General features: G+C 49.0%; 1 protein-coding gene across 4 annotated transcripts in view; it reads right to left on the reverse strand.

Annotated features, from left to right (window-relative positions):
* Positions 1 to 26,062, reverse strand: part of WDR11 (WD repeat domain 11) — a 228,644-nt gene that overhangs the window by 21,548 nt on the left and 181,034 nt on the right. For all 4 annotated transcript variants that reach the window (XM_075348649.1, XM_075348648.1, XM_075348647.1 and 1 more), the window contains exons 24-26: positions 22,088 to 22,183; positions 18,345 to 18,510; positions 16,215 to 16,312 (exon numbers count right to left, since the gene is read on the reverse strand). In XM_075348649.1, coding sequence (XP_075204764.1) covers positions 16,215 to 16,312; positions 18,345 to 18,510; positions 22,088 to 22,183 — 360 coding nt within the window. The remainder of the gene's footprint in view (positions 1 to 16,214; positions 16,313 to 18,344; positions 18,511 to 22,087; positions 22,184 to 26,062) is intronic.

The following is a 26,062-nucleotide window of genomic DNA, read 5'->3' on the forward strand; positions in this document are numbered from 1 at the left end:
AAGGGAATTTTGTTTACTTACCGTAAATTCCTTTTCTTCTAGCTCCTATTGGGAGACCCAGACAATTGGGTGTATAGCTTCTGCCTCCGGAGGCCACACAAAGTATTACACTCAAAAGTGTAACCCCTCCCCTCTGCCTATACACCCTCCCGTGCATCACGGGCTCCTCAGTTTTGGTGCAAAAGCAGGAAGGAGGAAACTTATAAATTGGTTTAAGGTAAATTCAATCCGAAGGATGTTCGGAGAACTGAAAACCATGAAACAATTGAACATGAACAACATGTGTACACAAAAGAACAACTAGCCCGAAGGGAACAGGGGCGGGTGCTGGGTCTCCCAATAGGAGCTAGAAGAAAAGGAATTTACGGTAAGTAAACAAAATTCCCTTCTTCTTTGTCGCTCCATTGGGAGACCCAGACAATTGGGACGTCCAAAAGCAGTCCCTGGGTGGGTAAAAGAATACCTCGATACCAAGAGCCGACACGACTCCCTCTTACAGGTGGGCCACCGCCGCCTGAAGGACTTGCCTACCTAGACTGGCATCTGCCGAAGCATAGGCATGCACTTGATAGTGCTTTGTGAAAGTGTGCAAACTAGACCACGTAGCTGCCTGACACACTTGTAGAGCCGTTGCCTGGTGCCGCAATGCCCAGGACGCCCCCACGGCTCTGGTAGAATGGGCTTTCAGCCCCGAAGGAATCGGAAGCCCCGAAGAACGGTAAGCTTCAAGAATCGGTTCCTTGATCCACCGAGCCAAGGTTGACCTGGAAGCTTGCGAACCCTTACGCTGACCAGCCACAAGGACAAAAAGCGCATCTGAACTGCGCAGGGGCGCTGTGCGAGACACGTAGAAACGGAGTGCTCTCACTAGATCTAATGAGTGCAAATCCTTTTCAAAGCGGTGAATTGGATTAGGGCAAAATGAAGGTAAGGAGATATCCTGATTGAGATGAAAAGGCGATACCACCTTAGGGAGAAATTCCGGAACAGGACGGAGAACCACCTTATCCTGGTGAAAAACCAAGAAGGGGGCTTTGCATGACAGTGCTGCAAGCTCCGACACTCTACGGAGTGAAGTAACTGCTACTAGAAATGCCACTTTCTGTGAAAGACGCGATAAGGAGACATCCCGCAGCGGCTCAAAAGGCGGTTTCTGAAGAGCCGTTAGCACCCTGTTAAGGTCCCAGGGTTCCAGCGGACGCTTGTAAGGTGGGACTATGTGGCAAACTCCCTGCAGGAACGTGCGGACCTGCGGAAGCTTGGCCAGGCGCTTTTGAAAGAATATTGAGAGTGCCGATACTTGCCCTTTGAGAGAACTAAGTGACAACCCCTTATCCATTCCGGATTGAAGGAAGGAAAGAAAAGTGGGTAAGGCAAAAGGCCAGGGAGTAAAACCTTTATCAGAACACCAGGACAAGAAAATCCGCCAAGTCCTGTGATAGATCTTGGCGGATGTCGGTTTCCTGGCCTGTCTCATAGTGGCAATGACATCCTGAGACAACCCTGAAGACGCTAGGAGCCAGGACTCAATGGCCAAACAGTCAGGTTGAGGGCCGTAGAATTCAGATGGAAAAACGGCCCTTGCGACACCAAGTCTGGGCGGTCTGGCAGCGCCCACGGCTAACCCACCGTGAGATGCCACAGATCCGGGTACCATGACCGCCTCGGCCAGTCTGGAGCGACGAGAATGGCGCGACGGCAATCGGACCTGATCTTGCGTAGTACTCTGGGCAGCATTGCCAGAGGAGGAAATACATAAGGCAGTTGAAACTGCGACCAATCCTGAACTAATGCGTCCGCCGCCAGAGCTCTGTGATCTTGAGATCGTGCCATGAAGGCCGGGACCTTGTTGTTGTGCCGTGACGCCATGAGATCGACGTCCGGCGTTCCCCAGCGGCGACAGATCTCTCGAAACACTTCTGGGTGCAGGGACCATTCCCCCGCATCCATGCCCTGACGACTGAGAAAATCTGCTTCCCAGTTTTCTACGCCTGGTATGTGAACTGCGGAGATGGTGGATGCTGTGGCTTCCACCCACTGCAGAATTCGCTGGACTTCCTGGAAGGCTTGACGACTCCGCGTGCCGCCTTGGTGGTTGATGTATGCGACGGCAGTGGCGTTGTCCGACTGGATACGGATCTGCCTGCCCTCCAGCATCTGCTGGAAAGCCAATAGGGCCAGATACACTGCCCTTATCTCCAGGACATTGATCTGCAGGGAAGACTCTATCGGAGTCCAGGTTCCCTGAGCCCTGTGATGGAGAAACACCGCTCCCCACCCTGACAGGCTCGCGTCCGTGGTGACCACAGCCCAGGTTGGGGGCAGGAAGGATTTTCCCTGTGATAGAGAAGTGGGAAGAAGCCACCACTGAAGAGACGTCTTTGTTGCAAGGGAAAGAGAGACGTTCCTGTCGAGAGAGCTCGACCTCCTGTCCCATTTGTGGAGAATGTCCCACTGGAGCGGGCGCAGATGGAATTGCGCGAAGGACACTGCTTCCATCGCTGCCACCATCTTCCCCAGGAAGTGCATGAGGCGTCTCAAGGGGTGCGACTGAGTCTGAATCAGAGACTGCACCCCTGCCTGCAGTGACAGCTGTTTGTCTATTGGTAGCTTGACTACCGCTGACTGTGTATGAAACTCCATCCCTAGATAGGTCAGAGATTGGGTCGGTGTCAACTTGGATTTTGGGAAGTTGATGAGCCACCCGAACTGCTGGAGGGTCTCCAGAGCGACGGAAAGGCTGTGTTGACACGCCGCCCGAGAAGGTGCCCTGACTAGGAGATCGTCTAAGTAGGGGATCACCGAGTGGCCCTGAGAATGCAGGACCGCCACAACGGATGCCATGACTTTGGTGAAAACCCGAGGGGCTGTCGCCAGGCCGAAGGGCAATGCCACGAACTGAAGGTGTTCGTCCCCGATGGCGAAACGCAAAAAGCGTTGATGTTCTGGTGCGATCGGCACATGGAGTTAGGCATCTTTGATGTCGATCGATGCAAGGAAGTCTCCTTGTGACATCGAGGCGATGACCGAGCGGAGAGATTCCATCCGGAATCGTCTGGTGCTCACGTGTTTGTTGAGCAATTTGAGGTCCAGAACGGGACGGAATGATCCGTCTTTCTTTGGCACCACGAATAAGTTGGAGTAAAAACCGCGACACTGTTCCTGAGTGGGAACGGGGGTCACGACTCCTTCTTTTTTCAGAGCGTCCACTGCTTGAAAAAGTGCGTCTGCTCGCGCGGGGAGGTTCTGAAGAAACGAGTCAGAGGACGAGAGCTGAACTCTATCCTGTAACCGTGAGACAGGATGTCTCTCACCCATCGGTCTTGAACATGTGGCCACCAGGCGTCGCGAAAGCGGGAGAGCCTGCCACCGACCGAGGATGCGGTTCGGGGATGCCGTGAGTCATGAGGAGGCCGCCTTGGAAGCAGTGCCTCCGGCGGTCTTTTGGGGGCGTGACTTAGACCGCCACGCATAGGAGTTCCTCTGGCCTTTGTCCTGTCTATTGGACGAAGAGGACTGTGGCTTGGCAGAGGGACGAAAGGACCGAAACCTCGATTGAATTTTTCGTTGCTGAGGTCTCTTAGGTTAGGACTGGGGTAAGGAGGAGTCCTTTCCCTTGGATTCCTTAATAATCTCATCCAAACGTTCGCCAAACAATCTCTCACCAGAAAACGGCAAACCGGTTAAGAACCTCTTGGAAGCCGAGTCTGCCTTCCATTCACGCAGCCACATGGCCCTGCGGACTGCAACCGAATTAGCGGATGCCACCGCTGTATGGCTAGCAGAGTCTAGGACTGCGTTCATGGCGTAGGAAGAAAACGCCGATGCCTGAGAGGTTAAAGATGCAACCTGTGGGGCAGACGTACGTGTGACAGCATTAATCTCAGCCAGACAAGCTGAGATAGCTTGGAGTGCCCACACGGCTGCAAAAGCCGGGGCAAAAGACGCTCCCGTGGCCTCATAGATGGATTTCACCAGGAGTTCTATCTGCCTGTCAGTGGCATCTTTTAGTGATGAGCCATCTGCAACCGAAACTACAGATCTAGCCGCCAATCTGGAGACTGGGGGATCCACCTTAGGACATTGAGCCCAACCCTTAACTACGTCAGCGGGGAAGGGGTAACGTGTATCAGTAAGGCGCTTAGTAAAGCGCTTGTCCGGAACCGCTCTGGGCTTCTGGATGGCATCCCTGAAGTTAGAGTGATCAAAAAATGCACTCCGTGTACGTTTGGGAAACCTAAACTGGTGTTTCTCCTGCTGAGAGGCCGACTCCTCTATAGGTGGAGGCGGGGGAGATAGATCCAACACCTGATTGATGGACGAGATAAGGTCATTTACTAAGGCGTCCCCTTCAGGTGTATCAAGATTGAGAGCAACATCAGGGTCCGAGCCCTGAGTTGCAACTTCCGCCTCGTCCTCCAGAGAGTCCTCAAGTTGGGAACCCGAGCAGCGTGAGGAAGTCGGGGAATATTCCAAGCAAGCCCGCTTAGCTGGTCTGGGACTGTGGTCCGTGGAGGAGTCCTCCACGTGAGACCTAGGGTCCACCCCGGCCTGGGTGTACCGAGAGGGACCTGGAGGCGCCGATCTATCAGGGTCAGGGGCCTGTGTAAGGACCGGTCTGGACTGCAGGGCTTCCAGCAACTTGGCAGACCATTTGTCCATAGACTGAGCCATGGATTGTGGAGTGACTCTGAGAGCTTTTCAGCAAAAACTGCAAACTCTGTCGCTGCCACCTGTACAGTGGAAGCAGGGGGGTCTGCCTGAGCCGAGGGGCCCACTAGTGACCGAGGCTCCGGCTGAGCAAGCGTAACAGGGGTCGAGCATTGCTCACAGTGAGGGTAGGTGGAACCCGCAAGTAGCATGGCCCTACAAGAGGTACATGTCGCAAAAAAACCCTGTGCTTTAGTGCCCTTGCTCCTTGTGGCCGACATGCTGTTGTGTCCTAGGAGCGTGATCACTGAGGGTATATAGAAAAAAGGGTATACAGCCCGGCCGAACAGAAATAAGTATATATATATACGTATCTATACCGGCACCCAAGGGGACCAACACCGAGTGACCGGTGCGGCTTACCGACCGCTAAAAAGCGGGGTGTGTGCGCTCCAGATTCCCTGCCTGGTCTCCCAGAGCTGCAGAGCTGTTCTCTGTGATTCTCCACCGGCAGAATGTCCTAAAGATGGCTGCCGGAGCTCTCAGGGGAGGAGTGAAGCCATGGGCGGCGTTAGAAAAAGTGCGGGAATCTGGGGTCCCCACAGTGATCAGTGAGGGGGGGAGGAAGCATACAGGATGCCCCGGCCCTCACTCCGACGTCAGGTCGGCTGTCCCGCCCCTATCTCTGATAGACAGGCCCAGGGGCGGGAGTTTTTCCACTAGGCCGCGATGAAGCCGGGGACTAAATTTAATACCGCGGCCGACAAGCAGGCGCGGTCGGCGCGGTAGTCCCCGGTCTTCACAATTCAGCAGTCAGATGCGGCGTCCGGAAACCAGGCGCTCCATACACAGTCCCCATGGGGACACAGAGTACCTCGTGGATGCAGGGCCCTGTCCCTGAGTATAGATAAGCTCCTGTCCAGCAGATTCCCTCAGGGGCTGCGGAGGGAGCACGGTCCCAGAACCTGGATGACCGCTTCGGATCCCACTTCTACCAGAGCCCTCAGGGATGGAGAAGGAAACACGGCATGAGGCTCCAGCCGTCGTACCCGCAATGGGTACCTCAACCTTAACAGCACCGCCGACTTAGTTGGGTGAGAAGGGAGCATGCCCTCTTTTCTTCCAACCGATACAATCAGCAGCTGCTGCTGACTAACATGGAGATGTGTGAGTGGATGTGTGCCTCCTTCCACACAAAGCATAAAACTGAGGAGCCCGTGATGCACGGGAGGGTGTATAGGCAGAGGGGAGGGGTTACACTTTTGAGTGTAATACTTTGTGTGGCCTCCGGAGGCAGAAGCTATACACCCAATTGTCTGGGTCTCCCAATGGAGCGACAAAGAAATTAATTTGATTGGTAAACGGCGTAGCGGCAAAAAAATTCCAAACGTCAAAATTACGTTTTTTGGTCGCCGCAAGTTTTGCGCAAAATGCAATAACAGGCGATCAAAACGTAGCATCTGCGCAAAAATGGAACCATTAAAAACGTCAGGTCGAGACGCAGAAAATAAGCAGTCAATGAGCCATAGATCACACAAAATGAGAGCGCTACGGGTTTTGGAAAATGGCGCAAAACGTACGCCACTTTTATTGGACAAGTTTGTGAATTTTTTTTTAACCCCTTAGATACAAGTAAACCTATACATGTTTTTGGTGTCTAGAAACTCGCACCGACCTCAGGCATCACACCGATACATCAGTTTTACCATATAGTGAACATGGTGAATAAAATAACCCAAAAACTATTGTGCGATCACACTTTTTTTTGCTGTTTTCCAGTACACTATATGGTAAAACTAACTTTTCATTTAAAAGTACAACTCGTCCCGCTAAAAACAAGCCCTCATATGGCAAGATTGACTGAAAAATAAAAAAGTTACGGCTTTCGGCAGAAGGGGGCGCAAAAAAAAAACTAATGGAAAAACAGAAAGCGCCCGGGGGCTGAAGGGGTTAAAGCACCACTGCAGTACTTTTTTTTCAGCACTGAAGTAGAGCTTTAAATCTAAGCCCCCTGCCCCCTGTATTATACTCAGCTTCCAGCAGCTTCTCCTTATATCAGCGTTGCGCTGTCTGTAACTTCTGACTGGCTAGAAGTCAGACGTTACATCACAAGTGCTCAATACAAGTCTATGAGAGCCAGAATGAGGCTCCCATAGAGTAGTATTGAGTTGTGACGTCAGTATCGCGCTCCATGAAACTCTGGAGCTGCCAGCAGGTCACAAATCACAGGAGATCGACCGGAGTGGAGGTGATAGAAGGTGAAGATGCCGGGCAGAAGACAAGCGTCAGTAGACTTAGGCGGGCTTTGCACGTTGCGACATCGCAAGCCGATGCTGCGATGTCGCACGCGATAGTCCCCGCCCCCGTCGCAGGTACGATATCTTGTGATAGCTGGCGTAGCGAAAATTATCGCTACGCCAGCTTCACATGCACTCACCTGCCCTGCGACCGTCGCTCTGGCCAGCGACCCGCCTCCTTATTAAGGGGGCGGGTCGTGCGGCGTCATAGCGACGTCACACAGCAGGCGGCCAATAGCGGTGGAGGGGAGCAGGATGTAAACATCCCGCCCACCTCCTTCCTTCCGTATAGCCGCCGGCGGCAGGTAAGGTGATGTTCCTCGCTCCTGCGGCTTTACACACAGCGATGTGTGCTGCCGCAGGAACGAGGAACTACATCGTACCTGTCGCGGCAGCGTAATTATGAAAAAGTCTGAGCCTGCACCGATGATACGATAACGACGCTTTTGCGCTCATTCATCGTATCATCTAGTATTTACACACAACGATGTCGAAAGTGACGCTGGATGTGCGTCACTTTTGATTTGATTCCACTGACATCGCACGTGCGATGTTGCAACGTGCAAAGCCGCCCTTAGGCTCTGTGCGCACTAGAAAAGTGATTTTTCTCAAGAACATTTCTTGAGAAACTTCTGGGAGTTGAAGATTTCCGCACCTGCGGAAAAATCCGCGGGAAAAACGCATGCGGATTTGCCGCAGGTTGGTCTCTGCGGTTTTGCAATAAATAATATAGATAATCGATAGACAGATAATGGATAGAGTGAAAGATGTATAGATGAATAGATAGATAGATAGATAATAGATAGATAGATAGATAGATGAGAAAGACCTATATAATGTCCCACCTCCCTGCATTTTCTAAGCTGGCACCCTTTCGTGACTTTCATGTGGCACTAAAGGGTGCTTAGCCTTGTATTTAGCCATAAAATAAATAAAAAAAAACCGACGTGAGGTCCCCCAATCTTTTGTAGCCAGCTAGGGTAAAGCAGACGGCTGCAGCCTGCAAACCACAGCTGGCAGCTTCACCTTGGCGGGTAATCCAAAATAGAGGGCACCCCACGCTGTTATTTTACATTAAATAAATAATTTAAAACAAAAAACGTGGGGTACCCCCCAAATTGGATCACCAGCCAAGGTAAAGCGGACAGCTGTGGTCTGGTATTCTCAGACTAGGGAGGTCCACTGTTATTGGACACTCCCCAGCCTAAAAATAGCAGGCCGCAGCCGCCCCAGAAGTGGCGCATCCATTAGACGTGCCAATCCTGGCGCTTCGCCCCAACTCATCCCGTTGCCCTGGTGCGTTGGCAAACGAGGTAATATATGGGGTTGATGCCAGATGTGTAATGTCACCTGGCATCAAGCCCTGGGGTTGGTGAGGTCAGGCGTCTATCAGATACCCGACATCACCAACCAACAAAAAAAAAGAGAATTTTGTTACTTACCAGAAATTCTTTTTCTTATAGTTCCGTATTGGGAGACCCAGACCATGGGTGTTTAGCTTCTGCCTCCGGAGGACACACAAAGTACTACACTTAAAAGTGTAGCTCCTCCCTCTGAGCTTATACACCCCCTGGTAGCCAGTCCTAGCCAGTTTAGTGCAAAAGCTGAAGGAGAATAGCCACCCACAAGTAGAACCGAGTAAGAACCAGAACAACCGGAGACTCTGTCCACAACAACAGCCGGTGATAACACACGGAACAAGAAAATTGCCAACAGGCAACAGGGAGGGAGCTGGGTCTCCCAATACGGAACTATAAGAAAAAGAATTTACGGTAAGTAACAAAATTATCTTTTTGTTCATCGTTCCTTTGGGAGACCCAGACCATGGGACGTTCCAAAGCTGTCCCTGGGTGGGAATAAACAGAAAAAACTAAGAAGTAGGCGGAGCCTAACTTCACAAGTGGGCGACAGCCGCCTGAAGGATGCTTCTGACCAAGCTCGCATCTGCCGAAGTATAAGCATGCACTTGGTAGTGCTTCGAAAAGGTATGCAGGCTAGTCCAAGTGGCAGCCTGACAGACTTGTTGAGCCGTAGCCTGGTGCCTAAAAGCCCAAGAGGCACCGACAGCTCTGGTCGAGTGTGCTTTGATCCCCGGCGGGGGAGGCACCTGAGTACTCTGGTAGGCGTCCGAAATGGTCGATCTAATCCAACGGGCCAAGGTCGGCTTAGAAGCAGAGAGACCCTTGCGCCGCCCTGTGGTTAGCACAAAAAGAGAGGTGCACCGCCTAAGCGCAGCGGTGCGAGCCACAAATCCGGAGAGCACGCACCAGATCTAGAGTATGCAGCGCTTTCTCAAAGCGATGAACAGGGGCCGGACAGAAGGAAGGCAAGGAAATATCCTAGTTAAGGTGGAAGGGAGAGACCACCTTAGGAAGAAAGTCCGGGGTCGGACGGAGAACTACCTTGTCTTGGTGAAAAACCAAAAAAGGTGACTCCGAGGAGAGCGCAGCCAAATCAGAGACTCTCCTGAGAGAAGTTATGGCAACTAGAAAGGCCACCTTTTGAGAAAGACGATACAAAGAAACCTCCCTAAGAGGCTCAAAGGGGGGTTTCTGCAATACCGTGAGGACCAAGTTAAGGTCCCAGGGATCCAAGGGCCGCCGATAAGGCGGAATGATGTGAGACGCACCTTGCATGAAGGTGCGGATCTGAGCCAGCCGGGCGAGACGCCGCTGGAACAGCACTGATAGAGCTGAGACTTGTCCCTTGAGAGAGTTGAGGGACAGTCCTAGCTGCAGACCGGACTGTAAAAAAGACAGAAGGGTCGGCAACAAAAATGGCCAAGGAGAATGGCCGGAAGAGCGACACCAGGACAGGAAAATTTTCCAAGTCCTGTGATAGATCTTGACGGAGGAAGACTTACGGGCCCGAGTCATAGTGGAGATGACTTCAGGAGGAATACCAGAAGCCGTCAAAATCCAGGACTCAAGAGCCACGCCGTCAATTTGAGTGCCGCAGAATTCGGGCGGAAAAACGGACCTTGCGAGATCAGGTCTGGACGGTCCGGAAGATGCCCCGGCATCTCCACGGACAGTTGGAGTAGGTCCGGATACCAAGCTCACCTGGGCCAGTCCGGTGCAATGAGGATGACTCGACGGCCCTCCATTCTGATCTTGCGAAGGACTCTGGGCAAGAGAGCTAGAGGGGGAAACACGTAGGACAGACGAAACCGGGACCAGTCTTGAACCAGAGCGTCCGCGGTGAAGGCCTGAGGATCGTGGGAGTGAGCCACGTAAACCGGAACCTTATTGTTGTGACGGGATGCCATTAGGTCCACGTTCGGAGTGCCCCACTTGCGGCAGATTGACTGAAACACTGCTGGGTGCAGAGACCACTCGCCACCGTCCACGGATTGACGGCTGAGATAATCTGCCTCCCAGTTTTCTACGCTAGGGATGTGGACTGTGGATATGGTGGACTTGGAGTCCTCCGCCCATTGAAGGATGCGTTGGACCTCCAACATTGCCAGGCGGCTGCGAGTCCCGCCTTAGTGATTGATGTAGGCAACCGCTGTCGCGTTGTCTGACTGGACTCGAATGTGCCTGCCCGCCAACAGGTGGTGAAAGGCTAGGAGAGCTAGAAGCACAGCTCTGGTTTCCAGCACATTGACTGAAAGGGCTGACTCGGACAGAGTCCAAGTGCCCTGAGCTCTGTGGTGGAGATGTACCGCTCCCCAGCCGGATAGGCTGGCATCCGTGGTGAGAATCACCCAGGACGGAGCCAGGAAGGAGCGCCCTTGGGATAGGGAGAGGGGTCGAAGCCACCACTGAAGAGAGGTCCTGGTCCGTGGCGACAGAGCCACTAACCTCTGTAAGGAGGAAGGCCGCTTGTCCCAACAGCGGAGAATGTCCAGCTGCAGAGGACGCAGATGGAACTGGGCAAAGGGAACCGCCTCCATGGAAGCCACCATTTGACCCAGCACCTGCATCAGGCGCCTGAGGGAATAACGGCGGGGCCTCAGGAGAGAGCGCACCGCTAGCCGGAGAGACTGCTGTTTGATTAAGGGCAACTTCACAAGTGCCGGCAAAGTCTCGAACTGCATCCCTAGGTACGGGAGACTCTGGGTCGGAGTCAGAGTCGATTTGGGAAGATTGACAATCCACCCGAATTGGGCTAGGGTGGCGAGAGTGAGCGAAACACTCCGCTGACAGTCTGCGCTGGATGGACCCTTGACCAGAATAAGGAAGCACTGCTAACCCCTGGAGGTGCAGGACCGCAATCACTGCCGCCATGACCTTGGTGAATACCCGAGGGGCCGTGGCTAACCCGAAGGGGAGAGCCACGAATTGGAAATGATCCTCTCCTATCGCAAAACGTAACCAACGCTGATGTGACACTGCGATTGGCACATGCAGATAGGCATCTCTGATGTCGATGGTTGCCAGGAACTCCCCTTGGGTCATAGAGGCAATGACTGATCGCAGAGACTCCATGCGAAAATGCCGCACCCGGACATGCTTGTTGAGAAGCTTGAGATCCAGAATGGGCCGGAAGGTACCGTCCTTTTTTGGAACTAGGAAGAGATTTGAGTAAAAACCTCTGAACCGTTCCTGAGCGGGAACTGGGACAATCACTCCGTTTGCCTGCAAGGACGCCACGGCCTGCGAGAAGGCGGCGGCCTTTGAGCAGGGGGGAGTTGAGAGAAAAAAATCTGTTTGGGGGGCTGGAAGAGAATTCTATCCTGTAGCCGTGAGATATGATGTCTCTCACCCACTGATCGGAGACCTGCTTTAACCAAGCGGCGCCAAAGTGGGAGAGCCTGCTACCGACTAAGGACGTGGCTGGAGCGGGCCGAGAGTCATGAGGAAGCTGCCTTAGTGGCAGAACCTCCTGCGGTCTTCTGCGGACGCGCTTTTGGGCGCCAGTTGGATTTCTGATCCTTGGCTGAGTTAGCGGACGAGACGGAAGGCTTAGAGGATGACCAGTTGGAGGAACAAAAGGAACGAAACCTCGATTGATTCCTACCCTGGGCGGGTTTCCTGGTCTTGGTTTGTGGCATGGAAGTACTCTTCCCGCCAGTAGCTTCTTTAATGATTTCATCCAGCTGTCCACCAAACAGCCGTGAACCAGCAAAAGGGAGCCCAGCAAGAAACTTCTTGGACGAAGCATCTGCCTTCCATTCTCGAATTAGCTGAAGCCACCGCAGTGCGGTGAGCAGCCTCTAGCATGGCAGACATGGCATAAGATGAAAAGGCTGAAGCCTGAGCAGTTAAGGTAACCATCTCAGGCATAGATTCCTTGGTGAGGGAATGCATCTCCTCTAGAGAAGCAGAGATGGCTTTGAGAGCCCACACTGCTGCAAAAGTCGGGGAAAACGTGGCCCCCGCAGCTTCGTACACAGATTTGGCCAGAAGGTCAATCTGACGGTCAGTGGAATCCTTAAGTGAGGTGCCGTCAGCCACCGACACAACGGTCCGGGCTGATATCCTAGACACCGGAGGGTCTACCTTTGGGGAGTGAGACCACTCCTTGACCACCTCAGGTGGAAATGTAAACCGGTCATCAGAACCACGCTTTGGAAAGCGTTTGTCAGGGCAGGCCCTGGGTTTGGTCACAGCGGTCTGAAAACTAGAGTGGTTAAAGAACACACTCTTCACTCTCTTAGGCGAGGTAAACTGATGTTTTTCTGCCAAAGAGAGTTGCTTCTCTGACACTGGCGGATTGAGATCCAGCACAGAATTAATAGAAGCAATCAAATCACTAAGATCTGAGTCACCCTCAGAGAAATCGATGGGATACATAGGAGTCCTCTGTCAAGAGTATTAGAGGCACCCTGAGAGGGGGGCTGATGCATATTCATCAAAGTCCTGGACAAAAGTCCCATGGACTCACTAAATGACTGGGATATGGACCTAGAAAAAGACTCTACCCAGGCCGGGGGTTCAATCACAGGTGCAGCAGCAGCCTGAGAGACCACTGGGGGTGAGACTCCAGGCTGTGGCACCGCCAAGTTAGAGCAACCATCACAGTGTGGATAAATGCTCGGCTCAGGCAGCAGGATCTTATATGCAGTGCATGCAGAATAAAGCTTTGGAGCCTTGCTCCTTGTGTGAGACATGCTGCTGGAGTGGGGGCTTTGCAGAGAATGAACCCCAGGGAGAATATACAGAGGTCCACAACCGGAGACCGGCTGTGGCTTACCAGACCGCTGAGCGCGGTGTTGTGTGCCCTCCAGAACCCGAAGCCCGGTCCCCCAGAGCGCAGCACCTCAGCAGAGATGCAGAATGCAGGATGTCCCAGAGCAGAGTGAACTCTACCTGAGAAATGGAGGGGGCGGGACTAGGGGCGTTCCTATAAAAGAGCGGGAACTGGAGGGCTATAGAGACCTGCCGGGAAGGAGGGACGCCCCAGCAGTGGGGAGTGTCCCTCCCCTGTGTAGAACGGCCGCCGGGAGGAGCCGAACCTGTCCCTCTGCATGAGTGACATGCGAGGGCAGGAAAACGAAACTAGGCCTCCGGCGAAGCCGGGGCCTAAATTTAAGCGGCGAGGCCGACAAGCAGGCACCATCGGCGCGGTTCTCAGGCAAAAGCTGGAGAACCCGCCGGAAAAGTTAAAAACAATCACATACAGCATACTCTCCCCTTACAATAAAGAACTGGGACCCCCAACATAAACGTCTCAGGTACTTAGCTGCTGAGACGCAGGGCCATGTCCCTGGGGATGAGTGCTCCGGTTCAACAGAATCCTCAAGGGGCTGTGGATGGAGACCGGACTCCTGCCAGGCATGGAGACCGTGCTGGCTCCCACTTCAAGCCAGAGCCCAGAAGGGATGGTGAAGGAGCGCGGCATGTAAGGCTGCAGCCTTGTAAATCAACCTTAACAACACCGCCGACACAGTGGGGTGAGAAGGGACATGCCGGGAGTCCAGACATGGACCCGCTTTTCTTCAAACTCTTTCCAAAAGTCAAACAATCAGATGAGAATGCATGTGTGGATGTATGACCTCCTGAACACAAAGCGATAAACTGGCTAGTACTGGCTACCAGGGGGTGTATAAGCTCAGAGGGAGGAGCTACACTTTTAAGTGTAGTACTTTGTGTGTCCTCCGGAGGCAGAAGCTAAACACCCATGGTCTGGGTCTCCCAAAGGAACGATGAAGAAAAGTTTTATTTGAAAAAACACTCCCAAAACATTCCCTCTTTAACCATTTTATTGAAAAGAACAATCAATTCCACGTCCGGCGTAATCCAATAAGGGGGGGGGGGGGCACGGCGATCCATACCATAGTCGCTGTCCCAGTCAATGAAGAACAGAATGTTCCCCATTGGCTGGGAGAGCAATGCAGTGACCTGAGCTAACATCAATAGCCCAGGTCACTGCAGGGGATGCCGAGCGCTGCCATCAGGAGCATAGATGAGATCATTACCTGCTGTGATGATCTCCTGTACTGCTGACGTCAGCGCTGTCACTGACTTCTATGCCCGCCGCGTTGTCAGAAGTATCGCGAGAGCCCGTGACGTCACCGCTAGTGACAGTCTCGGACCACCCACGAGACGGGCATAGACAGCAGTGACAGCGGTGACGTCAGGAGGCAGGAGATCGTCACAGCAGGTAATGATCTCACCTCCTCACAGCAGCGCTCGGCATCCCCGCGGCTGCCAGCACTGCAGGGTGTCAGTGTCTGCCTGCGCTGCCGCGTGACAAGCTGCCGATACTGCGGGCACACACTGACACTGCAGGGTGACAAGCTGCTGACACTGCGGGCAGACACTGACACCCTGCAGTGCAGGCAGCCGCGAGGCTGGAGCGGGACACAGACTGCACGGGCACCTGGAGGTTGCATGGAAGCGCTTCTGTGCGGCGTCCAGGGAGTGTGACGTGTGTTTTTACTCTGCTCCACTTCCTCTTCCTGGCATAATGACATTGTTTCCTGCAAAACCGCAAATGAGCATTACCGCAGGTAAATCGCGGCTATACCGGGGGTATACCGCACATCATTTGCTACCTGCGGTATACCCCCGGAATTTCGCGATTACATTACAGTTAATGGAGTGAAATTCCGGGGGTATTCCGCAGGTACCTGCGGAAAATAATGGACATGCTAATTTTCTCAAGAAAGTTTCTCGAGAAAATTTTCTCAAGGAAATTTCTTGAGAAAAATCCGCAGTGTGCGCACAGCTATTTTTTTTTCTCATAGGATTTGCTGGGAAATGTCTGCACAAAGATTGCAATATGGAGATAAGGTATGCACACCAGTGACTATGTAAGGGGAATACATGTAATAGCAGAAACTGCTGTGTGAATACTGACATGAAAAATTCAATAGCTATATGTAAGAATGAAATGTGAAAAATGGAACCTGCATTACTGCCATGAATATATGAATAAAGAGAAATTTAGCTACTGAATTGATCAATGCAATAGAGCCCCAACACTACGCCAAAGTATTTCTCTACGTTGGGGTCCCTAGCTTGTGTGTGTCCTCTCATGCAGTTAACAAAACTTACAGTGTATGGGAAGCTGAGACCCAGGCTATATATATACATATCATGTGGATTGGCAATAGGTGTGAGTGGGGTGGGTTCTCAAACGAAAAACTACTAACAAATAAGGAATAACGTTTGGAACTCCATTCTATGTCTGAACTGGGTGCAAAAACCAAAAAAAACATCACTATATGGAGATAAGGTATGCACACCAGTGACTATGCAAGGGTTATGCATACCTTATCTCCATATAGTGATGTTTTTTTAGGTTTTTGCACCCAGTTCAGACATAGAATGGAGTTCCAAACGTTATTCCTTATTTGCACAAAGATTGCAGACATTTCTCAAAAAATTCCGCAGCAAATCCGCGGGTAAATCCGCGGGCAAAACGGCCTAATGTGCACAGAGCCTTAGATTTAAAGTACCACTCCAGGGGTGAAATTAACAAAAAAAAAATCTTTGACAGGAGCTTTAATAAAAGTACGCGACAAAGATCTATTGCGAGATCTTGCCTTTTCACTACCCGCGGACTGTTGTGGGATCCAGCCCTGCATGCTAGGATCCCACAACATGGAAGTTGGGGCCCGTCTTTGACAAAAAGTCCAGTCTTTTCGGGTGACATTACGGACCCTTTGGATGGAGTTTTAATACGCTAGCCAATAAAAGCACTAACTTAAGGCTGCCCACTCGTTTACTAAATTAAAAAGTCAGCTGCAGACAGGCAATAGGTACGCTTTAATGACGCACCCAGGTTATGACAATCTGCAAGCAACCTCACAAAGATGAATGCATGTTTCTTAGCTCTTTATACCTGACTTCCGCGCTCATCAGTGGCACTCACCTTTGCCAGCCAGGCTGCATGGTTCCATTCGTTATAGGTTTGGAGGTAGCGGCAGGCGTCCGCAGCCTTGTCTATGAGGCACAGCAGCTGCACTCCCTCTGTGTGATACATAAACAGACCCGTCTTATGATGGTGTCATACACATGAGCTGGAGAACTTATTGATAGTGATGAGTGAGCGTGTTCGGCACTACTCCATACTCAATCGAGTAACAGGGTGCCTGAGACGCTTGGAACTCAATCAAGTATCCTGCGGGGGCTCAATATGCTCGATTTCCGGGAAAGTTCTCTCCCATTTTTCCGGAAGTCCCTAACCGGAGGGCCGAAGAGAGGGAGAGAGATCTCATCCCCTGCCCTCATGTTAGGGGGTTTCGAAAAAATGCTCAAGTTTCTCATGGACTTCCATTATATTTGTTACTGAAGTTGAGCTAGTCCGAGTGTCCAACCTACTCAATCCGAGTAACGAGCACTTGAGCATTTTAGTGCTCGCTCATCAGTACTTATTAGTTGTTTTCTAGTCTGAAATGTTGAAAAACACCTGATATATACAATAAAACGTTATTAGAGAATCATAAAACAAGGGAAGTGCAGAACATTGACTTGCACACAGAATAGAATAATATAAATCACAAAACTGATAACATGACATATGAAGACAAGTATGTGACTACAAAATACCACAGGTGCTAAGGCTATACCTTAGGAGACTCACCCCTACCTGACAATGGAGGTGAAGCACCCTAAGTAGCAACCAGTGGTGCCCCCGTTCCATGGCGGCTAGCCCTATCTTTCCCTATTCCTAAGACACTAGATCACTGGGTAATGATCGTCAGATAAGGACAGAATCCAGGGCTACAGAAGAAAAAAAAGATACAATACGGATAAGCAATAGTCTGCTGGATATTCATTAATATAAGGTGCCAGCTGACAATAGAATGCCTCAACGCGTTTCACCCTCTCATTGCTCCCTCCAGGCGTAACAGGGTCATCAGGAGGCAAAGGGTCATATGCTAACATTGATGTCCAAAGATTTAGATATGGTCCATCAAACCTGGCTCCCAGTTTACGCCAGCAACATGATAATAGAGGACCCTTCGGATTGTAAGGGAACATTCCACCGAAAGAACCCCAGAGTCAGCTGTCCTGGGGATCCATTGGAGTAGCCACAGCCAAATGGTTTGTGCTGCTAAAACAAATGGCCAATGGTTGTCAATATATACATCATCATTTCATTAATGTAACATGACCCTCCTCTGTACAGACACATTTTTTGTTTTCAGTAATTATTGGGCTTGTTGAATCCTACTACTGTGTAATATTATAGGATGTCCAGTCATCCTATAATATTACATATCACTTTAGGACACCAAAAGTCATAATGATTAATTTCTTTCCATTATCTTTAACTTAATTCATTATTTACAATCACAATTTATAACGGCTTCCTAAGGCCCCTTTCACACATCAGTTTTTTGGCATCAGTCACAATCCGTCGATTGTGTAAAAAGTGATGCGACGGTGCCTGAAAAAAATGAATCCATTTATAGAGAGCATGTTCAGTTTAAAAAAAACGAATCCGTCACTGTCCGTTTTTTTGACGTACACAAAAAAAAATGTTTCTGTGGATGGCGTCTACGCACGACGGACACACATTTTTCGACGGATCCGTTGACGGATGAAACGTGAGGCCATCCATCACAATCTGCCCCTAATACAAGTCAATGAGAAAAAAAACGGATCCTGCGCTGGATCCGTTTTTTTTTTTAAATCTGACGGATTGTGACTGATGGCAAAAAACGGATGTGTGAAAGGGGCCTAGCCTGAGCATAGAATGCCTGTATGCACTGGTCATCTATAGAGGCTGTGACAAAAAATGCTAAAAAATGACTTTGTTGATAATTTGTCACCATTCCAAGAGACCCCGCCATTGGTAACGTCATATAATGTATTCAGAAGTTTCCAAGAGAGAACAAAGAACCAGATATAAAGAGATTTGTGAGAATTATTATTTGACGACGGATCCAAGTACTTATTCTTTTTAGGAAGTTATCTCTCAGTCTGGATCTTGCTGTAGGAGCTAGAATTCTATAGCTAGCGCATACATTAGACAATGGATGATCCTTCTCCATACCTGCCAGTTTTCCATTGGCGATCATATTAGTTGCTACCAGTTTGATTGTGCTCTGGGAGGGTCCGGAGGAAGTGACTGTGGTGACGAGGCACGCTTTCAAGGAATCACAGTAATACTGGGGGTTGTCAGCGCTGGTTTCTAGAAGCAGCTGCACAGCTCGGTCTGTCTGTAGAAAACAGAATATTTACATGAACTCACTGACTCCTGTAAAACAAAGGGCGCCATGTATATTGTGAGTATGGTAGATGCAACATGGCTGCTAAAAGAGAACGCCAGCAATCAAAATGTATCACCTATCCATGGGAGTCATTTAAAGGGAACCGGTCATGACATCCAAGCTGCCCCAACCACAGGCAGCATGAATCAGAGCCTGTCCATAAAACTGCAGCCCGCTAGGTTTTTCTCTGAAATGCTTCATCGTTTCACAATAAGTGTAATTTGAAGATCTGGCTGGGAAACATAATCAGTTATGAGCCTAATAAGCTACCTGGGGGCGGTGCTGGACTAGCCTCATCTCTGGCTATGCTCCATGGCTGGATCATCAAGCTATTTTTCACTGGCAGATTAATTATTCTTTCCCAAGACAATACTAAGGACGAGGGGCACTCACTGCAAGTGGAAGAAAAGCGATTCCGGCTGCTAAATAGGAAAGGGTTCTTTACAGTTAGAGCAGTCAGACTGTGGAATGCCCTACCACAAGAGGTAGTAATGGTAGATACTATAACAGCTTTAAAAAAAGGGCTGGATGATTTCCTCAGTACACAACATTGCCAGTTATAAATGACTGTGGCAAAATGTATACTTGGTGGAGGAAGGTTGAACTAGATGGACCTAGGTCTTTTTTCAACCTAAGTAACTAAAATGCTAGAGCATCTCAGAGAAGAACATATCTGTCTACAATCGTGCTGCCATAACTCTGGTGGTTTCACGCCGGTATAATACTCATAACCTAGCTTTTGTAGCACTGGGCAATTAATCGTATTAGTTTGATTAATTTATCCTCTCTTTTTTCATGATATTGATCAGAAGTATTAAAATCGATACTAACTTCACCCCTTTAGCTGGTATAATATCAGAACCAGTGGAAGCAGCTGCAATGAGTGGTGGAGGCCAAGAAGCAAGACACCGTGTTGGTGAAGGACAGAGGGAGTTTTAAATCTGTCACCAGGTTTTTGCCACTAGTCTGAGAGCAGCACAATGTAGAGACAGAGACCCTGATTCCAGCAGTGTTTCACTTACTGGGCTGCGTAGTGTAGCTTTTTATAAAATCACTGTTTAATTAGCAGGATATTCCAATTACAGGTCTACTTTGGGGGCTGCCAGGTAGTCCAGCATATTCATGAGCTCTGTATAACTCCTAGATCTGCAGCACAGAAAACATTGATTTTATCAAAATGACAGCAAACAGCTCAGTGAGTGGCACATCGCTGGAATCAGGATCTCTGTCTCTATGTTATGCTGCTTTCAGATGGGGGAGCAAAAACCTGGTGACAGATTCCCTTTATCACTGTTGGCCCAATTTATCAAGACCGGTGTTGTTCACGCTGTTCTTGATGAGATATGGGGTGAAGTCAGATGCTTTTAATTCACGAAGACACATACCAGGAGCACCGGATGAGTGGTGTGCCCCTTTATGTGCATCTCGCCACAAATCCTTTTCCAGTCCCTGCTGGAGAAAGATATGCAGCGAATGCCGATACTGTCATGAATTTGACGAGCCGCGGTCATCATGCCCCTGTCTCGGCCAACTTTCTCAGACCTGGGTGAAAATGGAGTGAGAACATTGAAAGTTGCATAATTTTAGAGCCACCTCGAGTTGCACCAAAATGATGCAATTTTGCAATCGATTTAGTATCTCCCATCTATAGGCCTATTGTTATCCATATTTTTCTAGTAGCAAAAAATGCCATTGCTGCTAATCGGAGGAAAGGGTCAATACCCTCTATAACAGAAATGATTGAAAAAATAACTCTCCACAACTATTATGAAATGTGTCATGCCACAGTTAACAATGCTTATCCTTCATATTGCCGCAGATGGCAGCCTTGGACAAATATATACCCTTGACATTTTTAAGGAGCTTCCCCTTTCCTTCAGGATGCTCTCTCCCTTCTTTCTTTCCTATTCTAGTCTTACTTCTCCAATTCTGCTCTTTTTTTATTTTACAAGTTATATTTTAATGCATTGCTATTTATCAACATTTTAAGCTTTAGTAGTTATGATTAAAGGCCACTTTACACGCTGCGATATCGGTCCCGATATCGCTAGCGAGGGCACCCGCCCCCATCGGTTGTGCGACACGGGCAAATCGCTGCCCGTGTTGCGCAACATCGCCCAGACCCGTCACACTAGTTACCCGCCCGGCGACGTCGCTGTGACCGGCGAACCACCTCCTTTCTAAGGGGGCGGTTCGTTCAGCGTCACAGCAACGTCACAGCTGCGTCACTGATCTGCCGCCCAATAGAAGCGGAGGGGCGGAGATGAGCGGGAGGTAACATCCTGCCCACCTCCTTCCTTCCTCATAGCGGCCAGGAGGCAGGTAGGAGAGCTTCCTTGTTCCTGCGGCGTCACACATAACGATGTGTGCTGCCGCAGGAGCGACGAACAACTTCGTTACTGCTGCAGTAACGATAATCGAGAATGGACCTCCATGTCACCGATGAGCGATTTTGCACGTTTTTGCGACAATGCAAAATCGCTTATCGGTGTCACACGCAATGGCATCGCTAATGCGGCCGGATGTGCGTTACAAAATCCGTGACCCCAACGACTCCGCATTAGCAATGTCGTAGCGTGTAAAGCCCCCTTAAGAATGTTTTACTTAGCTTGATCTTCCATTCATTTCCCCCTCCTCTCCTCCCTTATTAATGTTCTTCCCATTTCCCTCCCCCCCTTCCTTTCCCATCCACTTCCCTTCAAGAATTTGTTTATTGGAAAAACGTGTTTTAACTGATAATTCCTTTTCTTTCCTGTATTATCCTACCCCTTTAAAATTAATAAAAATTTCTGGAACACAAAATTATGCAATTTTGCAAAGCTTTTTATTCCAGAATACGGGTGTGAAGGCTTTGATTAATCAAGCCCTACATATAAAAATACTAATAATAATATTTATTCATTTATATAGCGCTATTGATTCCACAGCGCTTTACATACATTGGCAACACTGTCACAATCTAAGGTCCCTATCTGTAGGTCTTTGGAGTGTGGGAGGAAACTGGGTAAGCCGGAGGAAACCCACGCAAACACGGGGAGAACATACAAACTCCTTGCAGATGTTGTCCTTGGTGGGATTTGAACCCAGGACCTCAGCGCTGCACGACTGCAGTGCTAACCACTGAGCCACCATGCCGCCCTACATGTGCCGCTGCTAGAAGAAGGTGATGTAGCAGGCTTGTCAGCGTGGGATGGTGCTGGGGAACTTTCTACTGTTTGGGAGCAGGTGGTACCAGAACATCCCCTCTAGATAAGTCCAGAGCCAGATTTTCTGCTGTGGGGGTGACCGTAGCTCAGTTGACGCTCAGTGCGAGCTACTGCAGCAGTTTTGTTTCATGCTGCAGATCAAGGTCGTACGGTCACTGAGGGTTCATTGGGAGATTATTTTTTTCCAGGGACAATAACCTCATATTTTCACTATTATTGTAATGGTTATTGTTAATGTCATATACTAAAGCATAAAACGATATGACGCTACTACTTTGTAGCAAGCCATTTTTTTGGTCTCGATAATACTCTGCATGTACCTGCCCTAGAAGAAGCAGCTGGTCCGCACATTTCCTTGTATGTTCGTAGCTGGAACGCTTTACCTCTTGTAGAGAAATTCTGTCCAACTGAAATTTCTGCGATTTAAAGAAAAAAAAAAAAAAAAAAAAAGGGAGAATGATGAGGCGAAGACCAAACCAAAAAAGAATAAAAAAAACATTGAAACTTTCAGTTATGTGACCATTATACTTACACACAAATCTGCCACTGAAATTAGTAATAAAGATTGTTGTTTTCCCACCAATTAGTGGTGCACCCATATCCAACCAGTACACACAGTGCCACATTGTTGAACCCAGTTATGGCCGACTTCTGTTTTGCAATTTAAAGCATATGTCAGAGTATACGAAAAACAAAAAACCTCAATTTCAATTAAAATTAAACTATTAATAGTGAACACACAAAGGGCATAGATGATGAAGGGGAGGAGCTAAATATATGGGGTCCCTATAGCACCCTATGGGACCTTGCTCCTACCTACCAACGGAGGGTATGACGCCGTAACTGTTTTGGGCGCCCCCGTTCCACGTCGGCTCACCCTCTAGTTGCCCTGGATAGTTAGTGAATTAAAATAATAATTACACTACGGATGGCCATACAATAGTACTAGAATGTATTAAGTACAAAGTGCTCATGTAATCACACTGTCTGATAGATAACAGCTTCCTATCAGGAAAACCAGGACAAAAAAAAAATCAAAAATTAAGCCCCAATATAGGTAGGCTTCTGCAGAAAAATTAGTCCATAGTACATGATCCAGTACAAATTAGTACATGGTACAACAAAGTGCTCATATAATCACACTGTCTGATAGATAACAGCTTCCTATCAGGAAAACCAGGACAAAAAAAAAAAAAAAAATCAAATATTAAGCCCCAGTATAGACAGGCTTCTGCAGAAAAATTAGTCCATAGTACATGATCCAGTACAAATTAGTACATAGTACATAATACACAATCTACATTAACATAATGGAGGAACACATTAACATAATGGAAAATTCAATTCCATCTGTCAGTTTTTCCTCCCATGTCCCAGTGTGATATAGTATGGTATGGCAATCACACATGGATAAACTTTTACACAATCATAATTGCACAGATCTGCACTGCATAAACCGATGCGAATACATGTAATGCAATGCCTGAAGGCAATCATGCAGATGATTCTAATAGAGCAGAAAAAAGGGGTATAGATAACCCCACAGGGAAGAAAAGAATGGTTACTTCCCTTTTAGCAGCATGCTCTGTATCTGTAAAGGGAGAATGATGAGGCGAAGACCAAACCAAAAAAGAATAAAAAAAAACATTGAAACTTTCAGTTATGTGACCATTATACTTACACACAAATCTGCCACTGAAATTAGTAATAAAGATTGTTGTTTTCCCACCAATTAGTGGTGCACCCATATCCAACCAGTACACACAGTGCCACATTGTTGAACCCAGTTATGGCCGACTTCTGTTTTGCAATTTAAAGCATATGTCGGAGTATCCAAACTTCCAGACACAGGCTTGTATGAGGAATTATTATTCAGTCTGTGTCTATACACCGATATCACAGTTCCCAAGCTGAAATCATGGCACAAAATGAGTTCAGGGACAGGTAAGCACTAAAGGGATAATTATGTCCATGACAAGGTGCAATAGACATGTTTCTATGCACTACATGGTGATATACAGGAACTTCTAGGCACTATATTTTGCAATGGGTGGAGTAGTAGAAGCCCAATAAAAAACTATTGTCTTCCTCTGGCAGGAACATTCATTATTTACACGTAAAGGAAGTCAATCAGCACAAAGTGACTGCTGAAGCCAAAGAAGTTGTTTAGTGCACCCTTGGCATGGTCAAACAGCTCACTGCACCTTCCTTCTTGTCTGGCATCTGTACCGCCCCTGCAGCAGTCGGACTGCTTGGATCCGGGGTTGCCGTGGCTCGAGAGTCTCCGGACCCGGGGGTTTACTGCCACTCGAAAATAAAAGGGGGACTATTTACAAGGGAGTAAGTGTTCGAGACGCCACCCATGGTTCGCGGTAAGGGAAGTACCGCTGATGCCAATTGGAATACTCGGGGAGATGGAGCAGGGCAGCCAGATGACGTTCCCTCCACGGGTAGGGGAGGCCCCAGGACTCGAGATGGTAGAGGTATAGGGAGCGTGGTGTAGGGCAGGCAGGCAGACTCAGGAGAGCGCAGCGTACTCACTCAGGCTGTGTGGATGTTGGTGCGACTATTACGTAGACTCTTGACACAGGTGTAAACAAAGTCTCTGGGTGCTGCTGCCACTCGGGGGAGTTCATCCAGGAGTCCGTCCCCATGGGTATTGCTGATGGTTCTAGACCTGCCTCCATGCACTATGTTTATACTTTTTTGAGTTACCCCTTAGCCTGAAGCTTTCGGGGTCCCACTCCCTACGATTAGTTAGAGGAACTGTGCTCTCGGTGGCTGACACTTGGGATTTCTGTAGGCCACAGAAGCTGGAAAGCCCTATCCCCCTCGTTGTGTTGGTGCCTTCGATCTCTGAGTTCTTGGGGAAAGTTCATAAAGAGACTATCCTCCACAGGTTAATTATCAGGTTGCGTGTAGCTACTCCCTGATCTAGGGGGTCCAGTACCCCGCCATGCTCGGTACCAGTCCGGTTACTAGATTTTTCAGTGCCAACCGTTCTCAAAAACTAAGTCAGAGCACCCTTCTCCAATACACTGCGACCGGGTCTCCGATTCCTCCGGTCCCAGACCACCATCTGCGACCTAGCCAAAGTCTCCCAGGGAGCTCCAACTCCCTGAGCTCCTCACTCTCTGAGGGCTACCACGCAACTCAACTTGTCCCTCCCATCAGTCTGCCTGACCCCTAGGTGGGTGGACCTTTTCCAGAAAGACCACCCACTGGTGTGCTTGCCAGGGTATGGTGTGAGGTGTGGATAGGATTTGAATGCTGATGGAAGCAATATCAACAGTTACGTCCCAGAACCATAGAGGGTGAGTTCTGCACAATAAGAGAAAGGAGTGCAGTTCCCTGTGACACCCTGATTAGGTCAAGGGCGTCACACATCTATCTTCACATCCCTTTTCCTTGATAGGCAACTAGGAAAAAAGGATTGAACACCTGAACAAAGAGGCCTTGGAAAGTCATGACACCAGCTGAAATCTATCAGTAATTAGAAAGCAATGATACCACTTAATGAAAAATAATTTCAGCTGGTTCAACTAATAGCCTCTAAAAAGGTGTCTCGTTATCAAGGTGCCACACAAGAAATATCACATGATGGGTAAAACCAGTGAGCTGTCTCAAGACCTTCTCAACCTTATTGTTGCAAAACATACTGATGGCATTGGTTACATAAGAATTTCTAAACTACTGAAAACTCCAGTGAGCACTGTTGAGACCATATTCCGGAAGTGAAAAGAACATAATTTCATCATAAATTGGCCATTACCAGGTGCTCCCCACAAGATTTCAGACAAAGGCATGACAATAATTATCAGACGTGTTGTCCAAGAGCCAACTGTGGAGAGCTACAGAAAGACCTGGAATAACCAGGTACAACTGTTTGCAATTGTGTGCAATTATTATACTCAACGTCCATGGCATGTAAGCACACTTACCATCATTGGTGAACAAAAGGAATGTTCATGTGCGTTTTATGCTTGCTCAACAACATTTAGACAAGCCTGTGAAATACTGGGAGAATATAGTCTAGTCAGATGAGACCAAAACTGAACTCTTTGGATGCTATAAGACACGCCATGTTTGACAGCCAAAAGGCACTGCTAAGCACCCCCCACCCGAACATCATACCAAAAGTGAAGTTTGGAGGTGGGAACATCATGGTGTGGGGCTGTTATTAAACATAGCACAATGGCAAATCTTATATAGTTGAAGGACGGATGAATGGACAAATGTACCCAGACATTTTTGGTAAAAATCTGCTGCCATCTACCAGGGTGGTGAAGATGAAA

This window comes from Anomaloglossus baeobatrachus, chromosome 5 (assembly GCF_048569485.1).
Source record: "Anomaloglossus baeobatrachus isolate aAnoBae1 chromosome 5, aAnoBae1.hap1, whole genome shotgun sequence".
NCBI classification, from domain to species: Eukaryota; Metazoa; Chordata; class Amphibia; order Anura; family Aromobatidae; genus Anomaloglossus; species Anomaloglossus baeobatrachus.